Genomic DNA, 17,366 nt, shown 5'->3' on the forward strand with positions numbered 1-17,366 from the left:
CTCTCACACCAGCAACCCAACACTTCCTCACCATGCATCAATCACACCCATAGAGAGTGGGGTGCATTCATAAACACCGGAATTCTGAACAGTACAATACTTTTTTCTCATTTTGCTTTGTTTTGTATTGCTGCAGGTTTTCCTGAGATAATAAATTGCTGCGGCATTTTGTATTGGTGAATTTATTTAATTCATTTATTTTATTTATATTATTGAACTACTTCAATTACTATTCTGTACAACTTGGATGTTTTAAAATTCAGTTACCAGTTTGAGCACTGAGCACAGACACTATTTTAAATGTACCAGTTTGACACCAATATATCGGATAATGTGTAATTGATACCCAACCGTATGGGCAACATGCATGACCCCTTTGTTGAAAACAGCCAGGTATGTTTAACTACTGTATTCATGCTTCTGGGCTTACATTTCACTGTTATTTTTGGTGATTTTCACCCATCTTTCTGTTGAGTGCTGCAATGCATCATCTGCTTTACCGTAAATTCCGGTGTATAAGCCGCTACCTTTTACTCATGCTTTGAACCCTGCGGCTTGTACAGTGGTACTACTTTACGGCTAAAAACAGAGCTTCAGGAAGTAGTGACGTGGATGAGTGAAGCGGAAGCTAATGTCATGTTTTGAAGTCTTATGCAGAAATCTCTGACACATTTTAAGTAAGATTGATCAAGTGCTGGATTACTACAGCTTCTGTTAGGAATACTCGGACTGTCAACCGCCCACTATCACCAACGGGTTTCGAAAGGCTGGACTGACTGAAGAGGATAGCTAAAGCTAAATGGCTAATTTGTGTTGAGAAAATCAAGCGCGACAATGAGCAACGAAAGAAAAAATGAGAGCAAGAGAGAGAGAAAAAGAGAGAGACTGACAAAGTGTGTGACGAAGGAATTATGAGGCTGTTCAAGTGTGACGCTTGTCAAGACAACTTGAGTGGTTTTCGTTCCCAGGAGGAGGATGGCAATCAATGACTTTTCTGGTAGGCTACTGTTTAACTAGCATTCTTACACTCACTGTTCGACACTACTGTTTAACTAGCCATGCTTGGCACGATTTGGAAAAAAAACATTTATTTTAGTTTAAAAAATCTTTCTGTGCAACATCATTCTGTTTACTAAATATCCCACGTTACAACGTGGACACCTGCGGCTTATAGACAGTTGTGGCCAACAGTATATGTGTAGTAGTAGTAGTAGTAGTAGTAGTAGTACTTTATTAATCCCACAGCAGGGAAAATCACTTGTTACAGCAGCAAGCAAGATACACAAGTGAAGAATGCATAGTGACATAGTGAATACAAAATGGTTCAAACCCTCTTTTCTCTTTAAACTTAGTGGATGTGGCTTACATACCGGCGAGCTCTATAGTCGGGAAATTACGTTAGGTTGCATTTGGTGACATCTGGTGTTTTGGTCTGTTGGTGTGGTTGACGTTCCCACTTGCACTCAAGTGAGGCGCACCGCACCAAAGCCCACCTATGTCTGTTGTAACTGGACCAGAAATGACAAGTGTGAACGCATCCTGAAAGTAAAAAAAACACAAAATCTGGATCATGTTTGACTGGCATGGTGCTGAAACAGACGGACAAAAAAACTTAAGACACCCTCCTTCTGTCAGACAAAAGTGTTGATAAAATCCACAAAAATTCAAAGGAAAAAGCATACCTTGTGTGGTACTGATATCATGCATTATGGCAGTTTGAAGGCATAGTTTCCCTCAAAACACCATTTTTTTTAAGACATACTAGTATTGAGGATCCACGGCAATCCAAGAGCACACACATAGGAGACTAATTATAACCAGCCATGAGTGTTGGCAGTCTTGCCAGACCAAGACCATGAGCGAGGGATTTGTAGGGCAGGTTCAGTGACCCAGCAGCAGGTGGAGGGCCATTACCGCTCAGTGGTTTTGGGACCACCTGCAGTACAAATGCTCACTACACACTGTGATTTACTTGAGGGGCTTCAGTCTGTGCTTGTCCACCGTGCTGATAATTAAAGAAATGGCTCATCAAGCACACCTGGATGGCCATCTGAGGCAGGTGGAGACCATGTTCACATTCACGGAGATTAGTTTTACAGTACCTGCCCGAGGACAGCAAAATTCTAAAAGCAAGTGTATTGGTATGGTGGAGCCAGCTCGCCAACCTGATTGGAAGGGAGGGAAAGATTGTGCATGACCATGGCAGATTAGTCACAGTGGCAAAGCACGGGTATTGGAGCTGTTACACTGTGCTTTCCTCCGAAATAGAGACAGTGTCCAAATATCCCTTCTGTTCACCAGATAATTACCAGCTCACCACAACAACTCTGCTATCCATTTTCTCAGATTTAAACTTAATCAGGCCAACAGCAAGAGGGCGACGGAATGTGGGGTCAGCAGGGGTAGTGTAGACCAGATGGTGTAGACGGTGGAACTCTGAGGAGACCGTGATTAGACTATGCATGAAGGTCAAGAAGGTGAGTTGCACCAGGTGGAGAAGTTTTGCATTGTTGCATCTCACTTTAATGTCAATAAGTGGAACACATCTACACACACTGACAAGAACTGTGAATGTTAATCCAACTTCACGGGAGTGCGAACAAAGCAACCACTTAACAAAGACAGGCATGCTGAGACAACAAACTTTTGCAAAGACTGAAAGAAAACCCAAACCCTAATAAATTAGGCATTTTAAATGTTGAACCAGAGCATAGAGTAGGCAAAGGAAAAAATATGTAGTGGAACTTCCAAAGCTGAGTTGCTGTGTTTTTAAAAATGTTGCTGTCTTCTCTTGTCTTAAAGCAGCCTATTTGTTTACCCTGAACTTTACTCCCTCGTTATTGACTAAACCCGAGGTTCCCAAAGTGGGGTATGCCAATTGTCATTGGGGGTACGTGAAAAAAATGAAAAACAATTACCGTCTAACACTCACAATTACGAGCGCACCTGAACGCCTCATAGCACAGAGCACTCCGTCAATCATCCACATGATTAGCTACAGGTTGTGCTAACGGAACGGACTCCCATAAATGAATTAAAAATGTAATTTTGGTCCGTAAAAACAAGACTCGCTCGAGAACTAGTCACAGTGCATGCTGGCGAAAGAATACGCGCGGCGTGCAGCTCAAGAATTCAGTGTGTGCCTAGTGCTGGGCAGAAGAAACAATGTGTGCCCGCTTTTGTAAAAAACAAAAGTGTAGAAAACACACATTTTTATAGTGGTGTTCAGGACGCTGTGCAGAGCCATCAGACAATTGACTTTTTTTTCTATTTCTACATACCTAGCCGCACTTACTGTTGAGTTAGTTTATCAATACTGTAATCAGATAAATAAAGATGAATGTTGCATTTCAGTGTGCTGTTTATCGACTTGTCTGTTCATTTGATCTTTGCCATGGGGAAGCAAGAGCGAATCAGGAGGGGATCTTAATGTAAGCTGATTGATGTCAAATGATATTTACAAAGTGTCGTTTATGACATGGGTAACACATGCGATCGACCCATACTACCTTTCCAATCAATCTATGTAATGGGCACCCCTGCTGTACTACATTGGAGACTTTTGAAGTATCCCTGTAAGGACGGGTACCTTTGACATTTGAACCGATAAGGTACCTGGGAATAAATATCGCTACTCAATGGTAATTTTGTGTCTGTTTATGTGGTAATAAATTAATTGTATTAATTAAAAGATACAGATACAGTGATACAGTGTGCATGTATCAATATATAAACTTTAAGTTTAAAACAAATGAGCAAAAGAGGATGGAGTAAAAAATAAATAAAGGCATAATATTTTACAAATTGAAGGACTGTAATATAAACTCCAAATGAAAGTGAAGCAAACTTCTTAGCCGTGAACTACTACAAACACTAGGGGGCGATTGTGTTCATTGAATTGCTTTGTGTGAAGAAGACGACGAAGCCACGTGCTAGAAGCCATCAGTCTATACTATCTAACGGATAACATAACTTTCTACAGCTCTGTTATGTTGTGTGTAATGATTTAGTGTGTGCTTTTGGTTCGTGTGGTTGTGGTGCTCCTGAGAGGCATAAAAAGAAACCTCCGTTGGGGTAGACTAACTTCACGATACAAGCTGTCTGCTACATAGTGAATGATTTTTAATTCCTGCATTACATGTCAATGACATTTAAATTGTTGAATATTGATATTCCAGGCTTACTTTACTAAATAAAGCATTACTAAAGATGTTGCCTGTGAATGTTCTTTCACACATTCTTGTAATACTATCTAGCGACTTGTTGTTGCTGTTGTAGACTTATCACTGACTGACAAAATACACACGTATGATTTTCAGCCTATTTCAAGTCATTTGTGTAAACAAAAATAAAGTTTTGGTGGTTTGGTTAAAATATGGCTGTTGGTTCTACACACCAGGATGCATCCAGGCATCATGTCACATACTAAACGTGTCTTCTTCCAGAACATTGACATTTATTAAACAGGTAGGTTTTATTGTATCCATATACACTAGGTCCCCAATTATTCATCCAACACATCTAACAAGCTGATACCACAGTCAATGGAAAGTAAATGCATTATTTAAACAAGTTTAACAACTTTCCCATTGACACCAACTTTGACAGTGATATCAGCAACTATGAAGCCTTTATTCCCACATTCATGCTGCACATTAAACTCTCATAAAGAGAAAAAACCTCACCCACACAGTATATCACACACATCCTCCTCCTATTTTCGTTTTTGTTTTGGCTGTTATTATCTTCCTTACGCGTATTGTTATTTGCTGTGTTTCATGTGTGGAGATGTGCAGGCGTTTGGCTGAGAGGTGTGCCGCGAGTTCATCCATGGCTCCTGATGAATGAGGGTTGTTTTTGGCTGTGGGGGCAGAAGAATGGCTTTAATATGTCATTGGAGGGGCCTGGTGAGGCTCCAGTGGAGCACAGTAGGGAGATTTGTGAGGGATGTTGTGTGGCAGAAAAAGACCGTTGGGCATAGAAAAGAGTGATGACCATGAAAGACATGACGACTGCCTTTGGGCTGGACAAAGCTCTCTATTTCGTGTGTCAGCGACGTACAGATACAGGCTGTAGTACTGACTGACTGTCTTTATCTCTCTGTGTACATTGGCATTACAGTGGCACACAATGTTAACCGTGGACCCCTGCTTAGCTCCCTGTGTGTTTTACATCTACATTGACAGATGGCATGGAAGGAGAGATGTCAGCATGCACGACTGATGGTTCATGCTGAAGAAAGTCTGACAGCCCATTAACTCTAAGCAACGGAATTTACAATATGTCATATTTAAATATACATGTAGTCTAAGAGTGATGTGATTGATATAAAACTGAGAGCACGTATGTTTAAGTATTCATTAAGCAAATAATCAAAAACGGTTGACATATTCCTTTCTAAAATGTGAGTTGTTTTCTTTCAAACAAAGTGGAATTATTTATGAGGGGGAGAATATGTCATAGGAATACAAATGCCCTACATACTGTATGTAATGGAATATTAACACCAAACATTTTTAAGATCCATAAAAACAGAAGACATTAACAGCAATCTAATTTTAGAATATGTTAGCAAAACAATAAAACATGAATTTGACTCTGAATGGAGGTTTCAAAAAGTGTCTTTACAGTGACCTCGAACAGTTTGCATTCAAACCAAAGGCCAAACCATCCTTAATAATACAGTGGGACCTTATTAATCAGCTCCAGAACTTCCAAATTAACCCGAAATGTACTCAAAACAAATACATTTTTCCCATGAAAATAATGCATATCCAATTAATCCAAAACCCCAACATTTTACACTTTCTATGGTTTCGCAATTATAGTTTTACATGCAGAAAACAATGATCAGCAGTGATCAGTTTTAAAGACAATAATTATAGCTTGACATGCGGAAAATGATGCAAAAATAAATGATAAATGAATGGACAACTTGAACGACTTTATCACTTTTACCTAGTTTTGTTGGATGCGCCGCCGGGTTACTACCGGAGTAGTATGCATCGCAGCCGATGACGGAGCCACTCCCGTCGCACTTACATACCCCTGAAATGACGACGGTCTTCTCTTTAAGACGTAAAATTCAGAGGTCTTGCACTCTTGTCTCGGTAAGGTCCATCGCCTTTCCCTTTTGTGGCATATCCATATGTCCATATGTTTGTCACATTGTGTACCTCTATAAGTCTGATATAAACAACCTAAAATTACGCCAGCGACCCACAATGCATTGCATGATCACGTGCAAGTATCTCAAGATTTTGTCTTGGGCGCATGGTCCAAGATGGACGATATTTTGGACGCTAAACAAACAGGCGAACGGAAGCCAAGGCAAAATATTAGCAACAATTTTGGTTGTTAACCAAAAACCATGCTAACCAGGGCGGGCGTTAACGAAGGTACCACTGTACTTACTGAAATTATGTACTGGTGTATGTCCATACCATGAATTAAATATTTCATATAAATATTATGTAGACTACAATAGATGAGTGCATAACTGTAATTGCTAATTCTCCCTAAGAGTCACCTACATATTCTTGTTGTTTTATTTCACTTCAGAAAATGGCATTTCTCCTTCTGTATAGATGCCAAAGATGCCTGCATTAGGCTATCTAATATAGTCAGCTAGCTCTTAGTAGTCAAATAACCGTCAAATCAATACAGCCATGCTGGCAGGAAATTGGCTCCTATTCTGTTCTATCAGCTCCAGAGTTCAGAAAATGTTGGTGTTAGCTTTGCTTCAGATATAAGTGTGTCACAGTGACTGGGTCCAAACATGTCAATCACTTCCTCTCTGATTGAATTTTACCAGATGGTCATGATACAGTCCTTTAATTTTAGATTGCCAGAGCACAATTGCTATTCAGCATCTTGACTTTGATCAATGAGCATAACTCCATATCTCAAAAGTAGCAAAGTGTATTAGTTCAGTTTAAGTGAGATATACTGTATACAATTTTTATTTTATACAATTTCTGAGCTGGCAGGCTCACTTTTGAGTTGGGATTAGAAGAATTTCTGTCCAAGATGTCAGATGAAAACATTATCTCACACAGCTGAAAATTTGTTCTGCCTGTAAAACCCATGGTAAAACCCATGGATAAACATAAATATTATATAAAATGTATATATAGAGTGGCGTTAGTACCATTCACTCTGTATAAAGTTCAATACCTTTGGATACAGTATATCTGCCATAAAAGGTTCATAACCCATGGGAGTGTGGTGAAGAACACACACGTCATCTCTATTATTATTTTGAAATACGACAATACACAGAGATGTGTGGGCGATTTGAAACTGTTTTTTTTTTTTTTTAAGATATTTAAATGCTCACTACCGCCACCTACATGGCAGGAGTAACTGGTAATGGTAAGTAACTTGTTGGTGAGCAACCTTTTTCAGGGCCAATTTCTGTTTTTATAAAGTCCTTGGAGGGCCATATTAAATGAATGCAAAAATGTGATTCATAGATTGAACCAATGGTTGTTAATATATACCAGCCATCACCAAATAGCGGACCTCGGTCCGGATACGGACCCGTGACCCATTCAAGTGAATGGGAAATATAATAATAACAACGTATCTTCATGCTCATGGACCGATTGCAGCGGCAGTTTGCGAGCGTAATTACTTTAGATATTACCGTTAGCAAACCGTTACCGACAGCAAACGCGATGTCACTCAAATGTGCCATTGAAATAGTTTGTTTACTTGACGAGAAATGAGAGAACCATGGCTTGCTCAAAAGTAAGAACAGTTCCAAGAGAAAAGCCTACATTTAAAAGTGAATGAACAGATCACCAGACCAGGTTGGTAGCATTTGAGTCACCCATAAAAGCAAACCAAATGTCTCCCTCACTCATGGTGCAAAAAAAATAACAATAAGCAACAAATAAGTAACACAAAGATCACACGACTGCACCACACAGACTATGCTGTTATTAACACCCTAATACACTAATATGCATGCAAAACAACAGTCATTTATATTGATGTATAACCCTCAAGGCATGCTGGGTAACTTCCTGTGGCAGAAGGGTGTGCATGCATCCAAGCATCCCTTGTGGATTATAAATAAGTATAAAATAGTACTGTTCTGAATGTATATTAGTGTGTAAACATCTATTTCAATAGAGTTAAATTGCGTATTTCACATGTGTTACATATTGTGGTATTTTGGGTTGCACTGTGAGTGAGGTAGTACATTTGGGTTGATTTGTGATGTGTGACTAATGGTGTACATATCGAGCTGATTCGCTGCATGAAAAATGACCTTCAAACACTTTGAAGTTTGCCTCTGACTCCTTTTGGTGCAACTCAAGCTTTACCAATGTAAGACAAATTAGACTAATTTTCTGCCAATCAACAGCTGAATTATGGCGATTATAAGCATGACATGTTGGGTTTCTCCCCAAATAAAAAAAAATGTTTTGTTCAAAAATCTGCAAAATTGCAGGGTCACAAATGCTAAATCCTAAATATGCGAGGAACTGCTGTATTATGAGTATTATAACAGTTCCTTTGAGGTTTTATTTGCTTTTAGATTTGCATGACAGACCAGATTAAATTGTCTTGGAGGTTCCTAACCCTTATAGTGGAAGATGGCCTATTAAAGAGAAAATCACTTAGCGTCTTTATCCCAAGTTGGTGTTCTGTGAGAAAAGCATAGACACAGAATACTGCTAGAATTATGAATACATAATCGATAACATGTCTGTCATGTCATGTATTTCTGTTGAGTGAATAAGTAAAGGCAGAATAAATATGATTACCCGTGCAGCATACAAAAAAGTAAAATAAAACTGAAACACAGTTTCAATTTCCTGCCATTTAAGAAGTGTAAGTGTGCTTAGAAGTCAACAACGTGGATGAAGTCCTGTGGTGGGTGGTTTGTTTTGAACACACAACATATCGGCAGGACCTTGCTAGTCAGCAGCAGCTGTCAGGAACAATGGCAATTTCGTGTTTGCAGTCAGGCGTTAAAGTGAACCGCTTTGCTACAGTATATAAACGACTATGATTGTCATTGTTACACACGCCTGAACTTTCATTTAGTGATCACAGCAGTGTGGTTTCAAATTATAAAGCGCTAGTTGAAATCACCTGCACACTTGGTCCTGCTCACTAGTGGAGGTCCAGGGGGGCCCGTGCCTCCTTCTCCAGGCCGGGTCAACAGCACACTGATGTGGTACTCTGTGTCTGGATCCAGGTGCCACAGCTTGTAGGTTACCATGTTGACTCCATGCACCTCAGACCATGGAGACTGGCTGGCACGGTACTCAATCTCCTTCCTAATAATGGGCCCATCTCCCAGGATAGAATTGGTGTTGAGCTGGATGATTAGGTAAGTGGAGCCGGCGCGCAGCAGCTGAGGTGGCGCGATAGGGGATGGTGGTACTGTCAGGGGAATATAAAATAATGTTTGTATTGGTAAAGGCTTAGCAAGGTACAGCGGGGTTAATTTAACTCATCAGTTGCATGAAAACAGAGTCCTCACAAAAGCCCACAGAGGATAAAATTGGTCCCAAGAGACTATAGGACGTGAGCAGGTCAAACTGCGTTCAAATAGCTGATTTGTCACACCCATTAACAAGGCATTCACAACCTTGCATACATTTAGCAGAATACAAAGAGGAAAAAAAACAGGTGTGAACACAAAAGCAATGACCTTTGCCACAGAAAAATTAGACGCTGTTCATCCGTTTCACGATGAAAGAAGAAACTCTCCATACTGTCAGTTGCGATTGCCAACTGGGGATTAATTCCAAGCCCAACGGTCATTTACTGGCACATCTAAGCTGCTGAACAATTACATGGGCAACGGTGTGATGAAGGGAAGGGAATGGCACAGAAATGAGGACAAAGCACAAGAAAAGATCAGAGTTGGATCTGTGGCTGTGACTAATCTGTCATTCCAGTGGAGGTGCCCCTGTCTTGTGAGGACCTTCTCCTAACAGGATTTCTACAGCGGTAACTCTGCTTCTTCCCTTTGAGACGACAGCAGCTCATCTTCGGGTCACCAATGACTGACGCCAGAAATGAAAACAGCATATTTCATCCAGAGGCAGGAGCAATTTAGGGTGAACAAATTGGTGGTTTTAGACTAGATTTACACTGTGCCTAATGCATAGTGCTTAATTCAGATTTAGTGTCTATATCTGATTTTTTTTTAACTTTCCTTTTCAATATGTGGAGTAAAATTATGGAACGGACAGAGTAGAAAACTCAAGCAATGTCCTAACATGATCTCTTCCCCAAACTGTTCTGTCAAAATATCTTGGTAAGATGAATAACTAAGATTCAGATGGAAACCAAGAAGCCCCAACCCTGAATGCTAAATTGACAGACGAAGTGGTGTACCTGAATACATATACAGTCGTCCCTCGCCACTTGCAGTTTAAATTTTGCGGCTTCACTCTATCACGGCTTTTAAAAAATAAATTAATTCATTAGTAACTGCGATTGGCTGGCGACCAGTTCAGGGTGTGCCCCGTCTCTAGCCCGAGGTCAGATGGGATGGGCTCCAGTATACCCGCGACCCTACTGAGGATAAGTGGCATAGAAGATGGATGGAATACAGTAGAACCTTGGTTATCGTACACCTCGTTAAGCACATTTTTCGGTTAATGTTAAAAATTTATGGCAAAATGTTGCCTCGATTTGCATACATTTTCCAGTTATTGTACAATATGGCTTGCGTCTTGTCGTGTTATTAATACACTGCGTGAGTCGGAGTGTGTTTTGATAAGGTGAGCAACACTACTAAAGTACTAAAATACAAAGGTGGTGTCCAAGAGAATCTCTGTCTTTGTCAACAATCACATGTTCAATCAAGGTCAAAGTAACATTAGATGTTCATTTATTCCTTTCATTCATCATTTATATGTATTTACAGTATATGCATTTCAAATTTTCTACATTTAAAACTATAATTGTTTTGTGTTAACATCTTTGGCTTTCTGGAACGGATTATTTGGAATTACATTGTTTCTTATGGTAGAAATTGATTCAGTTAGAGTAACTTTTGGATAGAGTTGGACCTTCTGGAGCGGCTTAATGACCAAGGTTGCACTGTATATTGTGAGATGAAGCAAACCAGTCCAAGCAGACAGACTACTGTCACCACAAACAAAGAATACTAATCTTGTATGTCATCTCCAACTTTTCTTCTAAAAATATAAAGCTAAAGGGTCAGTGGAGAAGGAAGTTAGAATGTCTCACATCCTTATTTCCACTTCTCATTGTCCCTTTGCGAAGCCTGATTTGTTTTGCCAGCAAACCACCTCGCAGTCGTGTCATTACTATGCTGTCAAAGTGGTGTCAGGCTGTGGGGTTGGAGTGAGTAATGGGACTGAGGTCACCATCTGAGGTACATGATATGACAGGGCTGCAGGAGACCAGGGCAAGTGAGCAGCTTTTTGACAGGAGGATGAGGAGCTGGCGAATGCAGCCTATTTGATTCCCGCTCAGAAACACGTCAGGAAGATTGCATTCTCTATCCAGAGAGCTTTCGTGTGAGTCCAAAGCTGCACACATTGGTGATGAAGGTATTTTGTGTCCAATAATTCAGTCCAATAATTGCACAGCCAGGAGGATCAGAATGTATTCCAGAATAAAAAAACATAGGAGACGACAAGAATGTAATATACGACAGGACAAAGATTTACCTTTGACAATGAGTTCAGCAAAGTTGGAGACCCCCGATCCCCTGGGAGACTGGGTGACGCAACGGTAAAGGTCTTGATCCGACCTCTGAACGCTGTCTAGCTGGAACGATACCACAAAGCGGCGGTGACTCAGGTGCTTGATCGATGCTGATGTTAAAATCTCCCCATTGTGTCTCTGGAAGACAGGAAAGGACACGGTCAGTAAAGACAGCATTAGTTTTTTTACTTGTTGATCTTGAAAACACAGGAGTTCATCCTTTTTGTTTTTAAAACTTGCACAAAAAACATCGTCAAAAAGTTCAGGTGGTTGTAGCTTGTACTCTCTTTTATCCACTTTTTTATCCACCTTGGCTGGCGGTGGTAGTCATGTAGGAAATGTACAGTTTGCAGAGGAATCATCACAAGCACATTCATAACGACCCTGTGGTCCAGTGGTTTTAGATATAGATGTAATATGGGAATGTTTTTCCCTTTTTAATAAAAGCGGCACCATTCCCCATTCACATGGGGATGCAAAAATATGACAGAAAATGCTGCAATGTGTCTGTCAGGGCACTTTTGTGTGGACTGTGTGTGTACTCGATGCAAAGTATGTACATTTAAACAAATGAGAGCAAATATCATACCATAACATGTGAAGTACTCGTGAAGTACTTACAGTTTTCATGGAAGTAAATACTTGGTTGTTATTCAAAACCTGCCCTTTGTATTGAAGTGTTATCATTTTTAGGCTTCATAATGCAAACGGGAATACAGGGTTCATGGCAAGCAACTACAGTACGTGCCATTCAGTCATTGTACAACAGAGCATGGTCAGGATTTCTAGGCGTTGAGTGTGTCCACTTGGGGAACCTTAGGAGCTCATCTCTGCTATTTGCAGATGATGTGGTCCTGATGGCCTCATCAGACTATGACCATCAGCTATTACTGGGGTGGAGTGTGAAGCTTCAGTCATGAGACTCACCAGCACCTCCAAATCCGAGGCCATGGTTCTCAGCCGGAAAAGGATTTATTGCACCTATCGGGTTGGAAGTGAGGTCTTGCCCCAGGTGAAGGAGTTCAAATATCTCAAGCTCTTGTTTACGAGTGAGGGAAGGCTGGAATGTGAGTTTGACCGGCAGATCAACGCAGCGTCTGTTCCGGACCGTTGTGGTGAAGCGGGAGCTGAGCTGGAGGGCAAACCTCCGGTTGAGCTATGTTCCCACATTCATCTATAAAAATAAGTTTTGAGTAATGACCAAAAAAGCAAGATAGCAGATACAAGTGGCTGAAATTAGTTTCCTTCATAGGGTGGATCCACTCGCCCAAGGAGATGGGGTGAGGAGCTCGGTCATCCGAGAGAGCAGAGCCACTGCTCCTTCACATAGAGAGGAGCCAGCTGAGATGGCTCAGGCATCTCGTCCAGATGCCTCCAGGACACCTCCGTGGTTATGTGTTCCAGGCATGTCCAGCCGGGAGGAGGCCCTCGGGCAGGTCTAGGACATGGTGGAGGGATTATGTCCCGCAGCTGGCCTCGGAATGCCTCAATGTCACTCCGGTGCAACTGGAAGAGGTGGCCAGGGACAGAGAAGTCTGGGCTTCCCAACGGAGTCTGCTGCCCCCATGACCCGGACCCGGAAAAGCGGAAGAAATGGAAGAATGGCTGGATGGATGATTTAACTGAACACTGTGGGATGCCCAGTGAATTGGAAATCTACTTGTAGTCATCACCTGTTCAAAACTTTTCAATTACATTTTCTCTGAGTTGCTGGCAGTGTTCTTGTGTCTCCATGTTGTTGCAATTGTAGCAGGACTACTCATGAATCAGAGACTGGACCGTCCAGACACAGGTGTTTTATACAATCACAGGACACAAATTAAATACTCAGGTGATCTCCATTTCACTAACTGTGACATTGCAGGCATCAACTAACTGGATCTCTGTTGAATTATGTCAGTCACTTTAAAGGGGGGTGAACACTTTTACAAACACATATATATTTGTCATGAATTGACACCAGTTTGTAAAAAAAATAAAAAAAACTTTGACATGAAAGGAGCTTTTTTCACATTCTTGTCAAAAAAGCCATGATTTAATTTATAAAATAAACGTCACAAGCATCCACGGGGGGGTGAATTTCTTTTGCAAAGCACTGTATGTGTCCTTTTCTTTAGACTCCTTACTTTTAAATGCCTGTGCCTTTGTAGTGCAATTCCTATTGTTTGCAGACCAGACTTGCTGTGAAAACCATAAGTCATCCAGCCCCGGCAAATCCCTCCGCAGCCACACAATACATTATGCATTTTCTAAAGTTGAGAAGTTCTCACCATGGCAGCAGCTGCAAGCTGTGTTGCAAAACGTTCAAAGATATAAGTCTCAAGTGTCAATACCTTGGTTTTGTGCAAATGTCAACACATGGCGACAAGAAATGCTGTAAATAAAGGGCACTATGACACAGAGTAGCCTTTTCCTCAATTAAATTAATTTCATTTTAGTAAATTCTGCAGTGTGGCTCATTTATAATAATATAACCAACTACAGTGTTTGATTTTTAATAATTACAACTCTTAAACAGAACTTTTATGGAACTGTGCCTCTAAAACGTTTATTTTTTCCCTACTTTTGTTTTTGTTTTTTCTTCATGTGCTGTACACATAATGGGATTGTCATACAAAAACGGAATTGAAATATTGGGGTATCAATAAAATGCTATGTTTAACTACTCTTCCAAAAATTAAGCCATAATCAAAGCCCGAGGCAAAAATAAAAGATGTGCATGTCTGCTGTCAGTTTAAGTGCTCGTTGCAATGATAAAAAGGACTGTCCGATTTAATTAGAATTGCAGTGGCATTTCTCTGATTGAATCACGACATAGCGTTATTGATCCCAATGGTGGCAATTCATTCATTAGACGATTAAACAAAAACAAACATAACCCTGTTAAGATATTAGTGATTATGGGTAAGCATGTCATCAGACTCATCTCTTAATGCAGTCAAGAACCTCATGTGTTTTAGGTGTGAAATGTTATTGAACCAAAACATTTAACGGCAGACACAAGAAGATAGATGTACTTATGTGCATTAAGGTTTTATCAATTAAGAGCATAAACTGATGGGTAAAAGGCAGATTGAACGCTGAGTATTTGAGTGTAAAAGAAGCAAAATGCTTGTGACACTGAGACACTGCTTGTGACAAAAGATGAATGAGTGAACATTTTCAAAGCACCTTGCTTTCAGACTGAATTGAAAAAAAAAAAAAAAGATCCATCAAGTTTAGATTATCACAATAAAACCAGACATCATCCTCTTGGTGAGAAAAGGTCAACTCAAATCTTAGTAATCATCTTATTGATCTGCCAGCTTCAGCAGCAAGATTTGGGTTGTGCTTGGCCGCTTCTGCTGCAGTTATACCAGTGGTTAGAGGACACCAGAAAGCTACAACCCACATTGACCACATGCAGAGAGTTTGTGAACAAACACGACACTGTAATTGAGGTTTTTGTTTGACCACAAGAAGATAAAATATAAAAGCTGCACAGGTGGTCCTTGGTTTACAGTGTTTATGGTTGGTATGATGTTTCATGATTATGAACGCACTACCATAAAATAATTAAAGACTTAATTTTGGTTCATAAATATGAGACTCACTCAAGAACTCGTTACAGCGTGCAGAAGAATACACTATGTGTGGCTCAGGCACAGCTCTAAAGCAAAAAGCAGGCTCTTCTGGTGGCAGTACGGCAAAGACAAGTAAAGGCATTACCATGGATGTGAACGCCGTTTCCACTGTTGGGGATTAATAAAGTATCTATCTGTCGAATGATTGTTTATCTATATGTGCCCTGCGATTGACCAGTCCAGGGTGTATGCCACCTCTCACCCGAAGTCCAGCATACCCGCCACCCTAGTGAGAATAAGTGGCATGGAAGATGGATGGATGTAAAAGTTGCTAGCACTTTGCCTGGAAGACCAGAACCAAATGCTCTCCTGCAGCTTCTCCTGTCTCTTCTACTTCGTTCTCCCAACAAACCACAGAAAAAAATGAAAGGTATTGTTCCCTCTTTTTTACTACTGTTTCAATTAATTATTATATTTAGTGTTATTATTACTGTTTATAAGTTAGATGGAACTCGTTCGCAACTTGAGGACCACCTGTCGTATTGTTGTTTTTCAATTGCCTTTTCATTGAGTGGATTTAAGTAGAAAATTTATCACAAAGGAGCAAACAAGCAACAGGTAACACACATCTGGCATGTAGTAAACATGAGGAAAATACAGCCACACTCACTGCAGTATAGACTTTCACACTTTGACTTTGGATTTCTGCAAACTCTCCAAAAAAGCTTGATACTATACTTAATTTTAAAAATATATATTGTAACCCGAAATGCAATGACAATGCTTCCGTGGCATGAATCATAAATCCTACGATTCTTAATATAGTCTGGCTGTGTTAAGTCAAGCAAAAATAATATGAGTGCATTGCAAGATGTAAGAAAAAAAATTCAAATAACTTGCAGTGTAAGATGTAAAGACAGCGGCAACAACACCTACACAATCTAAAGAGATCACATACAAATAATAAAATAATACATCTCCTTTTATTAAGGTGATACTCAGTGAATGACACCGTAAGAGAGGTACCGTGATTTCCGGTGTCTAAGCCGCTACTTTTTTCTTAAACTTTGAACCCTGTGGCTTATACAGCAGTGCGGCTAATTTATTGCTAAGTTCTGATCTTGTGACATTACCTTTACTTCAGAACTACTACTAATTGTTTAAGTACTGTGCCGTGAAGCGGTATCTCTTTCTTTGGCAGGAGCCAATCATCAGCTACCAGTGAACTCATGACGAGTTTGTCAACCCATTGGAAATCGCAAGCGGCCATTACTCAATATAACAGTCTGCCTCAAGGTGTCATCTTACAAAGAGCCCTAAACCCAACACACAGCAACTTAACAATCAAAAGGTAGCCAGAAAATATACATGTACGAATATGAGTGTAAAATAAAAACAAAACAACTATTTTAATGTTTTTCCACAATGCATTTCATCTAAGCAAAGCATTTCATTGGTGCCTGCCGGGCGCTGCAGTGATGTCAGCCTCCCTCTGGGCTCTGGGCTCCCTCTGGTGGAGATAGGCAGCATTGCAGCACCTCGGCAGCCATCCATCCATCCAGTTTCTATGCTACTTGTCCTCCAATAAAATGCTTTATGGAAAACGTTAAAATGGTTGTTTTTTTATTTTAAACTCATATTGGTACTTGTATTGTATATTTCCTAGCTACCTTTTGCGTGTTAAGTTGCTGTGTGATGAGTTTAGCGTTGTAAGATGACACCGTGAGTCAGACTGTTGAGTAATATTGAGTAATGGCCTCCTGCGATTTCCAATGGGTTAACAAGCTCGTTTTGAGTTTTTTTCATCGCTGATGACTGGCTCCTATAAAATAAAGAGCTAGCTGGTCCTCACGGACTTGTGCGCTTGACGTGGACATGTGCGGCTTATAGTCCGGTGCGGCTTATTTATGTACAAATCTATTTTTCTCTCTAAATTTAGTAGGTGTGGCTTAGACACTGGTGAAGTCTTATACACCGGAAATTACGGTACTCATTTAACAATTTTGTGTATTATTATCGTGATTGGAATTAAACTGTGCAGGTGCACCCATACATTTAGGTAAACAAGGTAGGTACAGTCATTGCTATGATGTC

The 17,366-nt window shown here is 40.3% G+C and overlaps 1 protein-coding gene across 4 annotated transcripts in view; it reads right to left on the reverse strand.

Moving 5' to 3' along the window:
* ptprub (protein tyrosine phosphatase receptor type Ub) overlaps window positions 1–17,366 on the reverse strand; it is a 251,866-nt gene that overhangs the window by 77,853 nt on the left and 156,647 nt on the right. For all 4 annotated transcript variants that reach the window (XM_054781885.1, XM_054781887.1, XM_054781886.1 and 1 more), the window contains exons 6-7: window positions 11,673–11,847; window positions 9,109–9,402 (exon numbers count right to left, since the gene is read on the reverse strand). In XM_054781885.1, the coding sequence (XP_054637860.1) occupies window positions 9,109–9,402; window positions 11,673–11,847 (469 nt within the window). The remainder of the gene's footprint in view (window positions 1–9,108; window positions 9,403–11,672; window positions 11,848–17,366) is intronic.

The sequence above is a fragment of the Dunckerocampus dactyliophorus genome, chromosome 7 (assembly GCF_027744805.1).
Source record: "Dunckerocampus dactyliophorus isolate RoL2022-P2 chromosome 7, RoL_Ddac_1.1, whole genome shotgun sequence".
Lineage (NCBI taxonomy): Eukaryota > Metazoa > Chordata > Actinopteri > Syngnathiformes > Syngnathidae > Dunckerocampus > Dunckerocampus dactyliophorus.